Below are 20,433 nucleotides of genomic sequence, written 5' to 3'. Positions count from 1 at the left end.
GGCCTTTCAAAGTTTTCATTTTTACATATGTTTAATGAAGTAGGCCTCTCCGATGTAACATTTGATTGTACTAGATGCGATGGCGTTAAATCCGTCACTCTCGGAGAATTTTCATGCCCGATATGAATTAATTTTTTACTTGATTTTCTTTCTCTACTTGACACTCTTTTTCTCACATGATCTTTAGCACTGTTCTCGGACACTCTCGGTCCATGCTGTCGGTCATGTGACCTCGACACTTTCAATCGCTGATACTGTTTTTGAACATCGTGTGGCGATTGAGTTTTAGATTCGGCTACAGGCACAGGTATACACCCTGCTGAATGTCTTTTGAATAAATTCTTTCGTTTATCCTTTTTATTAGGTCTCTCTTCAGTCTCATAGTTATATAACTGCGAGGCGCACGCCCTCATTTCACTGCTCGGAACACAATTTGTGTTGACCTCGACCACTGAATTGGTTTGTTTATAGTATGGAAAAAACATGTTAGAAACATCTTTGTCTGGTAAAGTTTTCTTTTCAATGTTTCTGTTACTATTTCTACCTAACGTGTTCATGCTGAAACGTCCTACAGAGATATTATCGTCACAGGAATCAACATGGCCGCCATGCCAACTGTGAATCATTGATATATCTGGCAGTTTACGTCTTGTTTCTAACTTAGCACTTTCTTTCTTCGGAGTAGACTTACAACTAGATATTTCACCAGTCGAAGATATGGCAGCTTGATTTCTCGATTCAACATTATTGTCTATATTGCCCACTTGCCTCGCAGACAAAGATTGACTCGATGGCGGCAAGTGCTGATTTAGAGAGGGCTGAACATTTGATGGCACCTGTTGACTTGGGACATTGTCAGTATTGTCCGGCTTATTATTAATCAAACAAGACTGAATAAAGTTTTTATAAGAATTGGTCGGATACGGAGCATCGTTGCTAATGGCAACATCCGTTCCATTCCTTTCACCAGTTTCTGAGCATACACTTAACGAGTTGACAGAATTCTCGCTTAGAGATCTCTGCAACTGTCTCGGATGACACAAAATATTTGAAGAATCGCCAGTGTGTGAATCTAATGAAAAAGTTTGTTTATTAAGTAGATGACTAAGTCTTAATCTGCGTAACTCATCTTGACGTCTGGTCACAATGATATCTCCTGGATCCAATATGGCCGTTGATAATCTTGACGAGTCGGCACCTACATGACCGGAGCACACACTCGCAGTAGAGTCGACAGTGTCATCATGACTAGAATTCATCAAACGCACATTTGAGTCACTTGAATTTCTAGTATGAACATATTTTCGACTAAGTTCGTCCGGTTCTTTGTACGCAACCCTAACTGCATGACCTGCACGTGAAACATTTCTAGGTGGACTTTTTGTCAAACCTTTATACGGCTGATTGATTAAACTTCCATTTGTTTTTAAATGTTCTGATTTTGATCGTGATAAATTTTGCCCGCCAACTACATTTGCAGCAGACGTCATGCTGGAACTCTTCTTAACGGTCTGAGATTCGGTTTTTGGAGGGAAAGATCCTAATGAAATGCTCTGTCGGAAACTTTGGCCCAGGTGGCGATACTTGAGCGCTCGTCCACGACTGTGACATAGTTGTAGGATAGCGTCGGCTTTTCGACTGACCAAACTGACGGTCCAAAAACCTTTTGACAGTAGAGTTGGCATCATCTGGTAATATATCGCCCGTTAACCTTTCGAGATTTCTATGATCCGTATCAAAATGAGGAGATTCGGGACTACTTGATAATGATTCGGCAGACGTTGTGGACTCGCCGATATCCGTGGTGCTTGATGATAAATCACCTCCATTTGGAGCACTGTGCCTATTCGTAAAACTTGATTGATTATTCCTATTCCTAAAATTCCGAACAGTATTTTGCAATTCTAAATTCAAAGCGGCAGTATTTTCATTAAAAGCTAAAGGCATGTTCCTATTTGAAAAATTCCGACTTGGATTAAAATTTCCATCAGAATACCTGTTTCTGTTAGTCCGATTTCTATTTTGAACACCCATGGTTATACTCGGCTGTCCTGAAGGATTATTTTTAAAATGAACACTTAAATTCCGATTCACTACATTTATGGAATCCAATGCCTGCGAATTTCTTGAATTCTGCTGAAGGGAACTATTTTCTATAAAACAGGAATCTACTGCTTGTGTATTTCTTGAATTCTGCTGAAGGGAACTATTTTCTACTAAACAATCATTATTTCTCGACAAATGACTCCCTTCATTCAGTATCCTTACACTTCCATTAATTCCAGCATTATCATTTACATTGGCTACCTCATTATTATTTCTGATTCCTCTACCATTGAAGTTTTGACCTGAATTATTCCCGAAATAAGACGGAAGTATTTGATCAAACGTGTCCCTGTTGGGAATATTTCCATTACCCACGTTATTAAAATTCTGATCGCAATGAGCAGATGTGTTGATAATTTGCCGCTCCCTATTTCCTTGTTCTTCAGCATTGCCTCCCTCTACTGCCTCGTACGGAGGCGGTTCTTCCCCTGGTTGAGGTTTAGGAGGGGTGTACGGAGGGGGAGGGTCCTCATACGGTGGGCACTGGATACCGTAGAAGTCAGGGGAGTAACTTATACTATCTAGATCATCTAGTTGTTCTCGTCTACGACTGTACCCTGCAAATATATAATTATCAAAACTTGATAAAACTTTTCACTTTTTTATTAATAACATAACATAAATTATTACAGAAAGAATTTACTAGTATCGTACCAAGCTTATGATTAATTTTAAAGATTAAATTTTACCTCCACGGTTTTCACAATAACTAATAAATAAATATACTGTTTAATTAATAAATAAATATACTGTTTAAGATCTGCTTGTACTAGTGGAAGAAAACCCATGATGCTCAACCCAAAATTATTTAAAACTCTTTATACAAAATTTCAGAAACTTGTCAGTATCTGACCCTGCTGGCTGCTACAGATTCTACCAATGCGAACAGTACCTAGAACAGCAAACCAAATCTGCCATCTGATCATAGTCTGTACTGTTTGCTATTCAGTCAATACATATTTTGAATTTTCTCCTAAAAATGATTAATGGTTTTGTCCAGATTGGAAGATGGACAAGTTTATTTAAGATATTTAGTGTGGTAAGGGTACCGGTACTTACTTCTAAGAGTAATAAGAAGCCGCCTCTGTCTGAACCGATGTATAAGAAACAACAGAAGAGCCAGGATTAGGAAGGTGGTCACAGTGCTTGCCACAAGTCTCAAACCTAGGTCTGTAACTGTGTTGTCTGCTGGCGCACCTGAAATTATGAATGATATAACAGGTTTAATAAGAGTATTTGAAATATCATTAAAATTGTACACTAATGACACAGAGGCACACAATTGTGTCAATGATCTTAAAGGGTGAGTTAATGAATTGAACTCACACCATGCAGTGTGAGGCAAGAATGTGAAGTCAAGAGCTTTAAACCAGTAGGCCCCATACCAGTCATTAGATATTCATAAAGCTATATCTATTTATTGAGCATAAAAGTATTGTGTTTCTCAGGGCCACTGTAAGCTTCTTATTTGCCAAAACTGATCTCAAGTGGATATAGGGGCATTGCGACTAATAGCTAGAATTTACTAGAATTACAAAACAAAACAAAAAAAGAGTTCTTTTACTATCATAACATAATATTTAAACATGTAGGCATCTTGCATACACAATCTTGTTGTTTTATGCACTGAAGTCAATTTTCAAGTTCACAATCATATGAACTAAGTCAAGTTATTTTTGTTATAATTTTTCCAATAATATCTTCCCATTCATCTCATTTTTCATCAATCCCTACACAGCTGTTTTAAATTAATCAAAATTATCAAAATTTTACAACTTTTGAAAGATTTACTCTTATGAGACGTTTCCTCCAATTAAAATTTCTGAATTTCAATAAAAGAGCTGAAGAAAAAAGCCCTGAAGCACGGATTGAGTACCGTACTTACGTTGTAAAAAAATGTTTACAACGCATTAGATAATGTATTTTTTCACCAGATTTCCATGAAAAAAATCAAAACAATTGTGCAGTTGTTAAAGCTTAAAATGTTTTTCAACGAGTCCCATGTGTTATCATGCCAAGATGTTTTCTTCTCGGATATAAGAACATAGATATTATATAATGTGTGCAACTGCAGAGATGGGGGGGGGAGAGAGAAAATGGATAACTTACATACCAATAGCATGATAAAACCCGCTGAGTCGGATAATAAAACAGGATGAGCAGAGGAAAAATATTATAATAAATTGTCGGAGAGACATTTTGCCTATCTGTACCTACACAGGTGTATCTGACATATGACAGTTTTTCTTGCAGTAACTGAATTTCGCAAGACCAGATCTCATGTCATTCTAAGATATTATCTCATTTAATTAATAAGGCTTTACCCAGATAAAATTGCTATAATGGAATTGTTAAAGGCACATTAAGCCTTAGAAAAGACTACAAATTTCCATTTTCTAGAACATGCCAAACATGTGTTTTAAGATATTTTTTAATTCATTTTTATGATAAATTTATACCATGTTAGATCCTTTATTATCCCATGGACAAAAATTGATCTGGATGTAAAATAATTTTTCATAAAAAGGAGCAAAATGTGAAAAAGTAGTATTTTGACTTCCATATACAAAATACTAAATCACTTTTACAATGTAACTTTACTCATGGCCAATATACAAAAAGAAGCAAAACTGGCTCAAAGATATGGAAAGTATGAGTACAATTTTAGAAACAGTATGTACTAAAAAGAAACAGCCTTTTAGAAATATATAAAAAAAAAATTGGGGCAGAATGTGCCTTTAAAGTAAATTTCTGGTTCATGCTCTATAATTAAATACAATCTTAGAGAGTCTTGTCAACAATTTTTGATAAATTAATAAATCAATTATTAGATAAACTGCTGAGGGGAAACTTTTAAGTGCATGTATAATACATTATAATAATAATACTGAGAGAATGGCCACTGGGCAAGTGTCAACTAAAAACTTCCTAATGCTCAAACAAACATGTCAAAGATTATCTGTAATTCTTATCTGGGAAATATTTCAATATGTGATGCTTGGTTACTAATTGAAATCACTTCAAACTCTAAAATTTAGTAACAAAATTTTTAATAATGGAATGATAATAAGAGGTATAGGTTACTAACACCATTATCAATTATTATCAATTATTATCAGTCGTTATCGTGGATGTTTTTAATAAACTGTTCTCCTTCAGTCCAATTCAGTAATGCCGGACAGATTACCCTTATGACCCTATGTAAATATATAGGTGAGCACAACAATATAATTATGTTTGCCAACAGCCCCATACCCTGTCCACCCACTTAACTCAATAGGAAGAGCATAGGTGGGTCAACCACCGGATATGACCAAAAAAAAACAAAATAAATAACCAAAATTATTCCCATTGAAGAAAATTCACATTGTCAACTCAAAACAGTTGTATTTCTTTTCTTTTAACATTTAAATTCTTGTTGAAATAATGAGTTGCGTATGTTATCAGAATAAAGCCAAACTTTAGCCAGAATTTAAATTGTGTCCAGAGGAGACACAGTCTATAATGTTCCCACAGTCTACTGTTTTGTCAGTCTTGGGACATAAAGCAAGACAGCAGGGCAGATGGATCAGGGCAAATTTATATGCAACCCCCATCCCTATCCACCTCTCAAACAAAGTGAGGGGGCCTAAAAGAATGTGATGAAGAAGTTTATTGTCATACCTGAGACGTCGCCGTTATTTATTGGTCCGGTATTATTCTCCGGTTTAGTTGCGACACCGTTCTTATCCAGACACTGAAACTGACAGCATTCCCCCTCAATCGCCTTCATATCTACGGCACATTTAGGCGGGGCACATGACACGGTTTTACACATCGTAGTATAGCCCTTGTCACAGTGACACTGATAGCACGGGTCCTCTTGTTTCGGATAAAATGCTGTGCCATCTAAGAAGGTTTTACCTTGCCAATCTGTGCACTCCAAGGCTGATAGCACTGAAAATATACATACAGTAATAGTTTAGTTTATTATTAAGACAAGAAACTAAAGAAGAAAACACGAGCATCCTTCAAGATATTTAGCTTGGTAATAGTTAAAGCAACATGCCTCCCGATAAATCAAAATACTTCAAGAAAATCAAGAAATTAAACTTAAAAAAAAATGTACTAAGATTATAAGAAAAGTAAAAAAATTCAAGATTCAAGTAATATTTTGCATGTTATGTTCGATTAATGCCTGATTTTGTAGTATTTATTACCATATTTATACAGCGTTACTAAACACAGAAAGGGCTATTTTGTGCATATTTCTACCTCTTTTAGGTAATTTACTTGGATTGCAATAATTTTAGCACAGTTTGCAATGTGTAAATTAACATCTTTGTTCACTTCATAATATTTTACTTTTCAAAACATTTTAAAAAAGTTCATGAAAATTCTGGAGGCGTGCTGCTTTAAAAGCTTTTATAAATCATTTTTGCCCACCAATCTTACTATAGGTACAAATGTAAGACACTTAACACTCACATTTTTATTACTACATTGATACATACACAGAGACTCAGATAAGAAAAAATAAACTAAATAATGGATTTCTCCTAGAATTTATGTATCTTTAAAAAAAAACTTCAGTGATAATTCCAACAGAACTGCACAAACTCTCAGGTAACTCCAAGAGCATCGCCATTTCAACATATGTTTCCCATTATACAACAAATCTCTCCTAGAAAATCCTCCGTAACTTTTTTTTTTCTTCTGCAAATTACATAGTTTTTAATGAGTCAGTATAAAATTTTGTCTAACTGTTCAATGATTGGTGGAATTTAAAAAAAAAACATCACTCAAGTTATACATCCTGTATCTTGGTTTTGTTTATTTTTTGTAGTTTTTTTTTTCTTTTTATAAATTGAATCATCCAGAATTTCAGAAATCCCGGCTTGATGATTTTATGAACTTTTTTTACCTCATTAATTGCCCATGAAATAATCATCTAGTATCAACTAAATCTCAAAAAAAAAAGTGAAAAAAATCCAAACTTTCTCAGAAACATAATTATCATTTTGGCAAAGCCAAGTTGTTGTGAAATCTAATCTGAAATTCAATTTTTTTTCTACTTTTTTTCTCTCTTATCATTTTCTTTAATAATCTTAAAAACCCCAATATATTTACATTAATTAAAACCTTAGATTTTTCATATTTATTTTTTAAAATGTCTGAAACTATTCAACGAAGAAAAAAAAAGCTTAAAGTAAATTAAATTAATTAAGATCTCTGATTTTATTCAATACATCAAAATATCAAAAAAACAAACAACAAAAACACAAAAATTCTCAATAAAGTTACAAACTTATAAAAGATAAACAAAAAATAATAATTCCTATTATTATTAATTATAATCTTCATGTATATTGGCTGTTAATTAGAAAACAAGTACTTAAACAAATGCTACAGCAATTTACATGTATTAATCTCCATATTTCACACTTGAATATATAAAAACACCTACTTAATTCCATGCTTTACACTTTAATATAGGCACTTCAGAGACTGGCAGCTGCACATTTATGATTTTATATCATCTCCTTCCCAGTAATATAACATAAATATACACCAAACAAATTGTGTGCAGTCTTAACACTTCATATTAAGACCCTATATACTGTGTCTAAGCTTAAAGCACTTGAGAGAAGCACATACACAGTACAAATGTACATTATTGTACATGACTCCTATGTTACAATCACTAAATGCACATCATTTAACTCTTTTATTGTACAGTTTAACCATTCAATGTATTATAAATGATGGGTTTTTATCTAATTTATTGACTGTGTTTAATCAGTCAATAAACTTCTACAACAGTCTATAGTCCATCTCCAACTGAGTGTTTCAAGTATTTTTAAACAAAGTACTTCAAAACAAATCTTAACATTGACAGAGCAACATGACACTGGTTTAAAACCTTGAGAAAACTTTGGGGAAAAAATGCTCTGGTATTTCATGCTACAGGAGCAACAGCAAGAGAAAAATTGTCCCAACGTGAAACAACATGAAATATATTTACAGATCTTTTATCCAGATATCCAATCAAAAACAAGGATAAAAAGTGTTCTTTCATAATTAAATATTATCAAACCTTATCAATAGCTATTGCAGATAAATATGATCATTTTCAAAACATATCTTAACAATTTAAAAAATCTAATCTGAAAATAATTCCATACAATCTATAATCCAAAACTGCCTACCAATTTATTTTAGTAATCCAGATCTTATTCTTTACAATTTCCTTTTCCTTTTTTTTTCAAAGAAAAAAAATACACATAAAATCCCAGATTTTTCAATGATAATCCAGTAAATCTTCTAAAATTATATCTACAAACACAGTTTTAATGGATTATCCAATTCTTTGATAAAAAAGCACCAATGCTTTTATCATTATAATAATCCATTAATCCCCCGCCCCACACACCATGTACATATAATACAATAATTATCCTCCCCTGTCTGAAATATACATACATCAATCACCTCCGAGGCAACCAGATATTTATATTTATTACCGGTATATATATATAATTTTCAAACTGAGTGTTTTATTATAGAGATGATATCTTAATATATGATGCAGCAGACGGCAGGAAGAAATGCTGCACAAGATCATGTCAGTGCAAAAATTAGGTTCCACAGATAAAATATTTCCAATGCTGAAAAACTCATAAAAATGTCTTCTGCATATTTTTCTGCATTTTCTTTCTGCGTATCTTTTAATGCAAATTGTTTGCATGTATCTATACAGTGATCTACCAAGATGAATTGCAAGGTATGTGAAAATAATACAATAAAACATGAATTTAATAACATATTAAGTTCCACATGTGGCTTGTATTTAATGAATTGCCCTATTTTGAATTTGGAACTGTTGCATGTATATGATTATTTTCAACCCTTTAACAAATACCACTCTAAATATCTGAAATGGACTTGTCGGTGTCTTTACAGTTTTTTTATGACAATTCTTATAAAACTTGGAACTGATTGAATAACAATTAGTCGTACAAAGCAGACCATGATAAGACAGCACAGAATTGTCATTGAATTGTCTGAATTGATTACATCATAACATGGGTAGATTCAGTTGCCACCAGCAGGGTCAATATGTGGACTTGAAGGTTAATAAGGCAGGCTCTCTAATGGGTGGCATACTAAAAACACTGAAATATTGCTGTGTAAAAGATTGTATTATAAGCTATCTATATATATCTATACCTCCAGTAAAACTAACAAATTTATATATATCATTATTTAGATGACTGGATTTTTAATTAATAACGACTAGATAAATGGATTTCTAATTAATAACGACCAAAAGAGTAACTCTTAAGTCAGTACACGTATAAAAAAAAAATTCCCCGACAGCAGATGGAAAATGTATTTTTATCTAATTATAACTACAACATGTGCATTGCATCGAGAGTTGAGATATCGTGAATGAATCATCTTTTTATTTTTTTAATAAAAACAGCATTTTGGTCTTTTAGTCTCGAACTTATTGCCGTAATTTAAACATCAAACAAATCATCATTTTAACAATCTGCCGCAGTTTCCTTTGTACATTATCAGATACTGTGTGAACCACAATTTTCACTCTCAATTGATGTTTATCGTTATTTTTCATTCTGTGAATCAGTGTGTGAGTATATGTGTTAACATTTGGGTTTCATGTCAATTGCGCACACTCCTGACACTGTTGTCGCAAATCATTTGTAACCCCCAGTACATTATCGCCAACCATACTATAATTGTGATACTCACAATGTTATTCACCAGTGGTGGTCCCCAAGTTATTTTGTATAAGCCCCACTTGATCAGTCTCGTAAACTTAATAATCCTTTCATGGTAACGCTGATATTATTATTCACCGATCATTTGAAAAAGCTACCCCACCCTCGCCAACCATCCCATCATGGTCACACTCGTGGTGTTAAAGTTTTATATCCACCAGTCATTTGTTACTCCCACCACACATACCATCCTTCACTCCAAGGTAAAGGAAATTTACACTGTCTGCTGTCTGGTACCAATAGGTGAAAATCTTGATTGGGTGTCATACTTTCAATTCTTGCAAGATACAAAACTATGAAGACCAGAAAACACCAACCTTGCATACACTGTCGTATACATAGCTTCCTCACATGATGGAATTGATCAAATACAATTCTAGTTTGAACTTTGAACTAGGGCTTCTGATAATGGAAGTTTGGGAGTACCGTATTTATTCCTTGATTTTCAGTTAGTGACTTTCAAAATGAAATGCTTTTTCTTTCTTTACCAATCCAACATGACTTACAATGCGATAGATTTTCCAGTCTCTGACTTCCAACTTTTGAAACATAAATAATGGAAGCCCTGTTTGAACCCAGGACTTTAGAGGATGTAATTTAATATAAATGAAGCCATTATTTTTTATAATCACTCGGTCACAAACTTTAAGGAACTCTTTCTGAGTCTTTCCTAAGACTGCTAAAAAGTATCATGTTTTATAGTACGCTAAGTTTTTGTAGACATTTTGTTTCTTTTATAAGCTCAAGAAATTGAAATGATTTTTCATTCTTGAAAAACGGTACAGGTGATCAAGTGGAGAAATTATACGAAAACATATAACTGCAGGGTGAAATAAGAACATTACAGAAATCATTTCAGCAATATCAATTAAAGAATGGAACATTACAAACTCCAATTAATACACCTTCAGCTGCATGTACTTTATTCTAATCCATTAAATTGTCTAGAACAGATGTGCACTAATCCTCTTGAATTGAATGTAAGAGTTGTAAAGGAGTAACTGGAACAATTCTATGATCATGACATGTTAAACAGAAAGAGAAAGCCCCTTCAAATAATCTGTATGGATTCAAATTTTGTTTTGATGTTTAAGAGCACATGTTATTTTGCAGAATTCAATCAAATTCGCTGGCAATTTAATGTTATAAAACAAGTGTTAATGAATTTAGTATCTGAGCTACAATTCCGTCTTGATTGAATCAGAAAATGTCAACTCATCCGAGCTTTTAACGATGAATGAGGGTCATTCTTAAAGTGAAGTCAGAGGCTTAGCAAACTTCACCTGAGGTTTAGCAAATTTCATTTTCCTGAGGCTTAGCAAACTTCACCTGAGGTTTAGCAAATTTCATTTTCCTGAGGCTTAGCAAATTCCACCTGAGGCTATGCATATTTCACCTGTCTGAAGCTTAGCAAAATTCAACTGAGGCTTAGCATATTGCACCTGTCTGAGGCTAAGCAAACTTCAACTTAGGCTTAGCATATTTCACAAGAGGCTTACTTTACTAGCAGCTGAGCATATTTTGCCTGAGGCTTAGCATTTTTTGCCTGAGGCTTAGCATATTATTTCACCTGAGGTTTAGCATATTTCACCAGACTCAGACCATTCCACCTGAAGCTTAGCATGTATCACCAGAACTATCATGTTTTTGAAACAACAAATTAAGAACTTCTTCACATCATTATGCATAGGAAGTGAATTATATTAGATCAAATTTTTTTACAAGAACAGACATCTTATGGAGAGATAATACATAACCCTGCCTTAGGAACTCGGAACAAAAATATAAATAAGTGCATTTGTAATCGCTATTATGTCAAGACTTAAATGTAACATAATGACGCCTTATTTATCTGTATAAGAAATTAAACTTGCCAATCATGATAAAATAATGCTGACAGAAGTATAATTACACCAGAAAGATGATGAATAAACACATTTTGAAAATAATCAATATCACAGAAATTTACTGAAGACATTCACATTCAAAATTGACATATTGCATGTGTTTAATGTGTTTTATAGGCAAATTTAATTCTTAGTCTGTTATTTATTACGTGGCAATTTATACATGTACTCATGCTAACCAGTGCAGACCAAGTTCAGCCAGCACATTCATAGGTACAGTCTGATTTTTATCAACACTGTTCACTATTCAGTTGAGTAAATATTTCAAAATTTTCAAAAAAAATTATGACAGCTCTTAAGTAGCGGTATTATGTAATTTCGCATAGCAAAGGTAAAATTGTATCAAAAATTAAATAATGGAATATGAACTATTTCTAAATTTGTTGACATAATTTGATTGTCACAAATATTGTAAAGTATTGCAAGAGTTTGTGAATTACTGTATGCTCCGCTATCTACATGTGTATATCACTTTTATTTGTGGCATGTACTTGATGCAGGACAATAATTATCACAGTTGCAAATTCAAAATGTCAGAAAACCAGAAAATCCTGAATTTACCATTATTTTTACTTAATTTTTATTATTTTATATAGAAAAAGCGTGTTTTAAATCCGGGAGTATAAAACTTAGTTTTATATATTAAATCCGGGAGTAAAAAAAAACAAGAACCTCAGGCAAATGTACTTTATATAAGATCAGCATCACAACTGACTGTAACACTAGCATATCAACTCCAGAATTATAACTAAAATCAATGCTGTATCGTGTCAACAGAGCAGTTTAGTAAGAATTGTGAACATATTTACAACAGCTTAATATTTAAGATAACGAAAGAAAATCAACATTTCCTCACATGTTTTGCAGGTGATTAATTATTACATGTACATGTATAGTAACATACATGACAACATGATGATATCTAAGGTAATCATCATCATACCAGATGACTTTAGACCTTCACAAGCTTAATATCTTGTATTATATAGACTCATTCATCCTAAACCATTCATCATTTTTAGGGAAAATTAAAAAAATTTGAACAGTGCGGACCATGGCACTGATGTGCTTGTTGATCTTGGTCTCTCAGCACCGGTGGTATAGGTAGAATGTGTTGCCACAAACAGGCTTAGAGTAAGAGTTCAAGAATCGGCAGTAGTCAAAATGAAAAATCAGATCACTTAGCTAAAATAGTAAACAATGCTTAGTAATTAGCCATTTTAGCAGTATTTTGCATAAATCACAATGAAAATGTCTAAAAACTTTTACTCACTATTTATTAGTAATATAATCCTTTTGAAAAAAAAACATTCATCTAGTAAATACTCCAATAAATTGAATGTTTAGCAATGATACACTTCTTTAAAAAAAAAATTAAACAACAACACTGGTTTAAATAACTGTTATAAGTCCCTAAAAATATTTCTTAAAATTGGACAGGTGTCACTTCCTGCCAAAGACCAGCTACTAAAAAGCTTAAGAATGGATTATCTCCACCTATAGCTGTCAAAAAGCCGTCAGATTTTTGCGCTTGCATTCTTCAAACAGAGGCTTGTGGCCTGTATTGAAAATGCAAATAAACGTCAATTATGAAAACCTTTTAAGAGGTGCTAACCCTGCTATTATGTAATAATGTAAGTAATGCTTACATGTATATATTTGATTAAGGAAGAATTCAAAGTCATCGAGACGGCTGAATCATCGGACTTTGCTTTTATATGATTTTTTTTTTATATAATAATATTAAGAAGTATTTCCTTATATTGTATGTTATGAAAATTACGTCATGAAATTAGATGGAGTTTAATTGTAACTCTGAGCAGATGCAATAGTCATGTGATCAGTGTAGATATTGATTAAGATCAGTCTGCAAATAATATTATCATTATTGACATAAAGCTTTTAAAGTTTTTTTTTTAAGTTTTTTCTTTTCTGTTTTAGTTGTTATTGTTTTCAGTTTTGCTCCTTTTTTGTTTTTGCAAAATATTATAATATTAACTTTAGAATCTGAAACCACTTTTGGAAATAATAAATAAACAAGTATAGATCTATTTCACAAAGTTTTAAATATTCAACCTCCAATTTTTCAGGGGGTTAAACCCCTCTTTATCAAGGATTTTGCTGTAAATTTTCTAAAAAAATATTATGATATTTAGAAAATAAACAGCAAACTCCTTCGTAAAGAGGAGTTTAACCCCTCGAAACGTTGGAGGGTGATAATTTTTATGAATTTTAAATAGATACTAACTTACATATTAATAATTATTTAATTAAGACCATATTTTTTCTCAATTTAACACTCCTAACTCATAACAAATAATAAAAAACGTCTCGGATGTAGTACGTGTTATATTAACTTTCAACACAACATTATTACTTTGCTTATCACCACAACACTTCTTCATATCCATCAAAATTCCTCTATTCCTGGTAATACCATTATTTTCAATAATCAGTAAATATGAAAAAAAATAGCAGGGGTAAAAAAAATCAACCCTAGGCTTCTCTTACAATTATATAAGATAAATAGCATTTTCAACAGTCGACTGGGAGTAGATTATCTTTATAACCAACCAGGCATCTTATATTCCTAGATAAATATATATATAGAGAACTTTTTCCATGAAAAACAAAACTCTGGTTCAAGTTATTAAACATTCAAGATTTTCGAAATTATGAATGGCACTGTAGTGCCTGTTTATGATAAAAATCAAAATGTCATGATTATCTTGTTATATCTCCATGGAAAATTTTAATGTTACAGTAATTTGTATAAAATACTCACTTCAGAGAGGTTAAATATGCTAACATATTTAGATTGCAACTTCTTCCTCTATTTCTACCTACATGACATTGTACAGTATTAGATTATTATAGAAACAATTTACATGTACTAAATGTTTTATTCTGAGTTGTCCATTCCTTTTGAATGTGAAAAGTTTCAGTAGTTGCTTACAATTTATTAAAGGGACTCCACTGAGGTTTATGATCAGGCTGGAATGTGTTTATTGCTGATTTGGAGCAATAACTTGTTTGCAAAATTACAGATGCATTTCGCTCATTCTGTTTTTTCCAGAATAATAATATAAAATTATATATTGGGAAAATTGGCTCGAGAATAATACACATTTAAAGGTATTTAATTCTAAACACACAAAAATGGATTTTCTATTAAATTCTTGGTAAATTTCTTTATTAAATGTATCTTTTGCACATTTTTCAATTTAAGGTTGATCTAAGAATTAAAGTTTTTATGTTTTAAGCTTCTGGACCATTATTAAGCATGCATGGTCAGATTTTAATGAAAATACTATTTCACGTAACAAAATACCGGAAGTAAGAAAATAGCTTTGTAAATTACCTCCTTGTGTAAAACACTGAAATAATGTTTGGTGTCAATTTAGTCTAAAAACACTTGAGTGCGGTTCTTAAAAATATTCAAATCAAGAAATAGGATCAATACACTTGTAACTCACATGAAATAAAAGTAGCAGTTACACTGGTTTTACACCCAACATTTAGCACTCAAAATGGCAAACTGAAGTATTTTTTTTCTTTAACCCTTTTCTCAAGGAAGCTGCCATGGTTTGGCTGGTGTATTAATATAACATGATTTCATCCCATAACAAATTACTATACAGCTATCTTTTTGGCAGATCAATTAATTTTACAGAGTTCTCTGCCAGAAAAATACACCCCTGCCCAATTTTCTTACAAATTTAATATACATGCACATTAATCTATTTAAAATATGATAAAATACAATAATAAAAAAAATGTCCATTTGTACATATGTAACACTATACATGTATTTTGGTATGATTAACAATACTATACCATAACGCCTAACTTTAACCCATTTCTCTTAAGAAAACATTTCTTAATGTAACACTATTTGACAATAAAATATGAAACATGATCTGACCATTTGTATAAAATTGATGTTTAATTTGACAATAAACAGACATTGTAGATGAATACTGAAATATTTACACTATAAAAATGAACAGAACTATAGTCTGATTTTACTCAATAAACAATTGTCAGTTTTAATGACTTTTACACAATTATTGTTTGTTCTAGATGGGTATACATAGAATGATGTAAAAACAGGGAGTGTGCAAAGCTCAAAATTTCTTCACATATGTATAATATGCTACTTACATAGATAGAGGATATTGAATGAGTGTAAGTTCAATACTGAATTTATTGCACGAGTTGAATGAAATTATATTATGCGAGCCTCTGGCGAGCATAATATTATTTTATTCAACGAGTGCAATAAATTCAGTAATGAACTTACACGAATTTAATATTCTATTTATCACATGCCCAAAATAAAGACCGTTTAAAGTGAAGTAAGAGTCATTTTTCATTGACGCGCCTATAATATAACGCTATCATTTAGCGCGTCTTTATAACGCTAACGACACTATGTTTGTATAACGCTAATGACGTCACGTCAAAATATATGCACGGCCGTGCAATACCATTTTTACGGAGTCGCAAAATCTGCACGGGTGTGTGATAAATGACTTTATGATTTAAATATAAAATGTTATCTTCATTGAACGTAACATTTCGACAGCCTGTAGATCCATTTTGGTTTATACAGAATTTACTTTAGTTTGATTGTGTAGGAATCTATAAGCTTATAGACACACTTACAAATCCGTTCCTGGAACCAACCTAAGTACTGAGCAATGAGCGTAAAGTTTCTTGCTAAAGGAAACAACCACTTGGTCCCTGATGGGGTTTGAACCCATGTGTCTAGCGTTCATTAGATTACTAGTCTTACGTGTTAACTAACCATAGCACATGCCCCTTAATTATTTTGGCCATTTGAAACAAAATAATTATACATGTATGTACAAATAAAGAAAAACATTTTTTTCTCAATACATTGTCTTAACATTTAGCCAGTTCGCGGCAACAGAATCTATCCATATGACCAGAGCAAACCAAAATCAGCTGCCTAATCATTATCTGACTGTTCTCTATTCAATCAATGCATTTATTGTAAATTGCTCTAAAAAATGATGAATGATTTTGCCCAGATTTAAAGATGGAAAAGTCCAATTATGATATTTAGCATGGTATAAGGGCTATACTTTCCAGTACTGTCCATAAACAGGCCCAATCAAACCGAGCCTGCAACATTAATGATTGTCAATTTTGCCATTTTGGACTTTCTTTAGGGCTTCTATTTCTCTCAATTTTATAAATACAGAACAAAGGTTTAAATCTTCACGAGAAACTTTATACCCATCACGACGGGTGTAAAGCCGATGAAAGTTGAGGTGTAAAACTAATTGTTGTTCCATCAATGGATAATGTCATAACTTTATTCATGTACATATTAATATAATCATGCTTTTTGTACTTACTTATCGACATCTATTCCAAAATTTTAACTTTTAACACTTCCAAAGTAACAAATGTTTTATAAAACTGAAACTGACAGCTTTTTAAGCTCCAACAAAATTTAACCCTCAATTTTTTTAATTTCAAATATGACAATTCTATCCTTAAAAATTTGTCACAATTTACAACAATATTGATATTCACTGTTCAAATATATTCAAATCCAATAATTTCAATGTACAAATGTTCAAAGTCATATCAAACCCAATTCAAAGTTACATGTACAAGTCAAGATGAATTGGTTGTAATTATGACACCACTGAAATTGACATTGCTTTCTTGAATAAATTACATAATCAAGTTATCACAAACATTATTACTGTGTAACACTATATAATTTCAAAGGAGTCAATATATATCAGTAAAACTGTAAAACACAGTAAAACATTATTAAACAATGTAATCAATCATTCAGCGAGACAACACCTGTCAAAGTATTACATTATAAACCTATGTTAAGACATAACAAATAGCCATTTGTTCCAGACTACAGCTGACCCAACTGTCAATTCTAACTGGCAAGTCCCTTCACATTTAAGAATTATGTCCGTAACATTCTATGAAATTTGCAGTCACGTTCTTTTAACATCCTATTTAAGTAATTAAAATCTGTCCACCTTTTTTTTAAAGCTGGTATCACATTTAAGTATATTTCTTTTAACATCCTATTACTATTAGAAAATAAAATCTGTCCATCTTTTCTTAAGCTGATATCATATGATATAAGTACATTCCTAGAAATTCTTGACACAAGCTTGGAAAATAATTTAAATACAAATTTAAATACTGATAAATTTACCTACAGCAGTAACAGTATCTTAAGTACATATATATACCTGTTGAAAAAAAAATACTTTTACTGATTCTACCACTGCCATTACCATTATGGTAAAAAGTTTTAATTTAAAAAAGGATCATCCCACATTTTGGAACAGGTATTATGAAATAAAGAATATCTGCAAATTTCCCAGCTAATCTGGGGATACAGACAAAACTTTAACTATTACAACCTTGTGGTGTTGCACTTAATTAACGGTAAATATATAGAAAATAAGGGCAACATGCTGATCACTTTTTTATGAACAGCAGTGAACTGTGAAGCAGACTTCCAGAAATACGTCGGTCCGACGGACATGTCCGATAAATTTTGATCAGGTCCGACAATTTTTTATTCCGGATCGGTCCGACTGTCCAGCTTTTATCCAAGCCGCATGTATACAAAATGGCGTCGCTAAAGGTGCCAAACCTTGGAAAACCGATAATCTACGTCAGAAGAGTGCGCAGAACAGCAATAAAAGGATGAAAAGAATAGACCAGAGACGAAATTTAATGAAAAATGGAAGCAGAACCATGTTTCATTGGTGTATGACACTTCCCTGGGAGGAGATGAAAATGCGCTGTACGGATTGTGCCGATGTTTACGGCGAAAAAATAAAAAACAAAAAGTGTCTTAGAAATACAAACACAAGTTTTTCTTTGATTTTGATCAATTTTATTTGGTCTGACAGATTTTGTTTCGGTCCGACAGTTTTTCATGGTTTGTCAGACCGAATGTCTGACAGTTTTTTTCAACTTTCGGGAAGTCTGCTGTGAAGGTACATGTATGTATTATACCCCAAGAATAGCTGGGAGAAACCCACAAGATCTATTATTAAACAGATTATTTATATATGATGCCACAGGTGTCAATAAAATGTAGTCTCCCTAAAAATAATGATTAATTGATCTGAATTTGAAAAATTAAATTGATAATTATTAAATTTATAATTAATACTTATAAAATCAGGAATTAATTTGATATTACATGTATTTATTCTATCTATCAAATTCTGAATATTGCAAAAAGTTCAATAAAAAAAATAAACTGAATGAAACATCTTAATTCAGTATAAATAACAATTATGACATGTTAATGACTGCAAAATAACATTTGAATTATTGGCAGGGTCATTGTGGTGATGGTGGGCTCAATATTTTGACTACAAGATCGACTGATTTTACAAACTGACATTACATACTAACATAGATGTTGGTCTTTATGAAGGGCGACCATCGTACATGTGTATATATAATAAAGCCCTGGCACACAATTTCTTTGACTAGGTCACTTGGGTATAGAAAAGTGCAATAGATTATACAGAAGTGTTCACCAATAAGTGTAAGCGATGATTAAATGAGCACCTTTTAAAAAAAATGTAATCAATTTAAGATGTTCGTATCATTAATGTATCTTAAAAGGCAGAATTAGTTGTGTTTACATAAAAATTTAGTAGTTTTAGCTATCAATGATTTTATTTATTTTCAAATTAAGAAATCACAAACTTAATATTTGTGACAGAACTGAAATTGGCAATGTTGTCGTTTCATTCACTTTGACCGGCCTTTTAGAAATTTTGTTCATGTTTCAGCAACAAGATATATGACATTATTGGCAAATTATTATAGTAACACTTCCTTTATCGTAACAATTGATTTTCACTTTAAATGCTGAAATGTTAAATATGATTTATGGAAGTTGCCAGCCATAGGGCGGCATCCATCTGGGTTCATTCATCTGCTAGCGACTTCCTCGATCCAGGGACCTAAGATAACTAAGGTCCCTGCTCGATCCATATATATTATTTTCAAACTTTTTTCAACAAACTGATCAATATATTTGCTGTTGTCAACAAGATTATCCAAGAAAAAATATGAATCACAAAAACTATAATGAGATGATATTAACCCTTGACACATGAAAGCATTGCTGAGTTGTTTGATTCATGATGAGTAATTTTTTGAGAACTTCATTAAAAATTATTATATACTTATCAGATACAAATACACACGATCTTCTATACAAAATATGTTTCATTAGTATAGAATAACAAAAAATAAGCATTAAAACCAGACTCTAAAAAAAATTGGCATAAAATATTATGTTCCTATAAATTAAAAAACTTACCCCACCCAGGCCATAGAGTTTACAGCACAGTAAAATGAATGGATAAAGCACTTACCTACACCTTGAAGGCACAGAAAGAAAGTCAGCGTAAAGAGAATCATTTTAATTTGACAACTAAGTCATGTTTTTGGAAAGAAAAAATGCGTTAAATGTCATAATTTTCATCAAAAGGTGATGTATCAATTAGCTGTCAATTTACAATATTTAACTCTCGCTTGTTCTCATTCAATCGCGTAATCGACGAGATCCAAGATGTCTGCGCCCATGA

General features: G+C 32.2%; 1 protein-coding gene across 2 annotated transcripts; it reads right to left on the bottom strand.

The window, feature by feature from the left end:
* Positions 1 to 1,363: 1,363 nt before the first annotated feature.
* On the bottom strand, positions 1,364 to 20,363 carry LOC132735268 (uncharacterized). Of its 2 annotated transcripts, none has more exons than XM_060722207.1 (4): positions 20,221 to 20,363; positions 5,770 to 6,042; positions 3,166 to 3,303; positions 1,364 to 2,663 (listed from the first exon to the last, which is right to left on the bottom strand). In XM_060722207.1, the coding sequence occupies exons 1-4, from the start codon at positions 20,264 to 20,266 to the stop codon at positions 1,504 to 1,506; spliced, it is 1,617 nt and encodes a 538-aa protein (XP_060578190.1). In that variant the 5' UTR covers positions 20,267 to 20,363; the 3' UTR covers positions 1,364 to 1,503. The 2 variants fall into 2 exon arrangements, with proteins under 2 accessions (XP_060578190.1, XP_060578191.1); XM_060722208.1 differs by lacking the exon at positions 20,221 to 20,363 and adding an exon at positions 7,553 to 7,703.
* Positions 20,364 to 20,433: the final 70 nt, after the last annotated feature.

The sequence above is a fragment of the Ruditapes philippinarum genome, unplaced genomic scaffold (assembly GCF_026571515.1).
Source record: "Ruditapes philippinarum isolate M1 unplaced genomic scaffold, ASM2657151v2 ctg295_1_1_1_1, whole genome shotgun sequence".
Classification (NCBI taxonomy): domain Eukaryota; kingdom Metazoa; phylum Mollusca; class Bivalvia; order Venerida; family Veneridae; genus Ruditapes; species Ruditapes philippinarum.
Note: the sequence above shows the minus strand (reverse complement) of the source record. Positions and strands in the feature narration are given on the sequence as shown.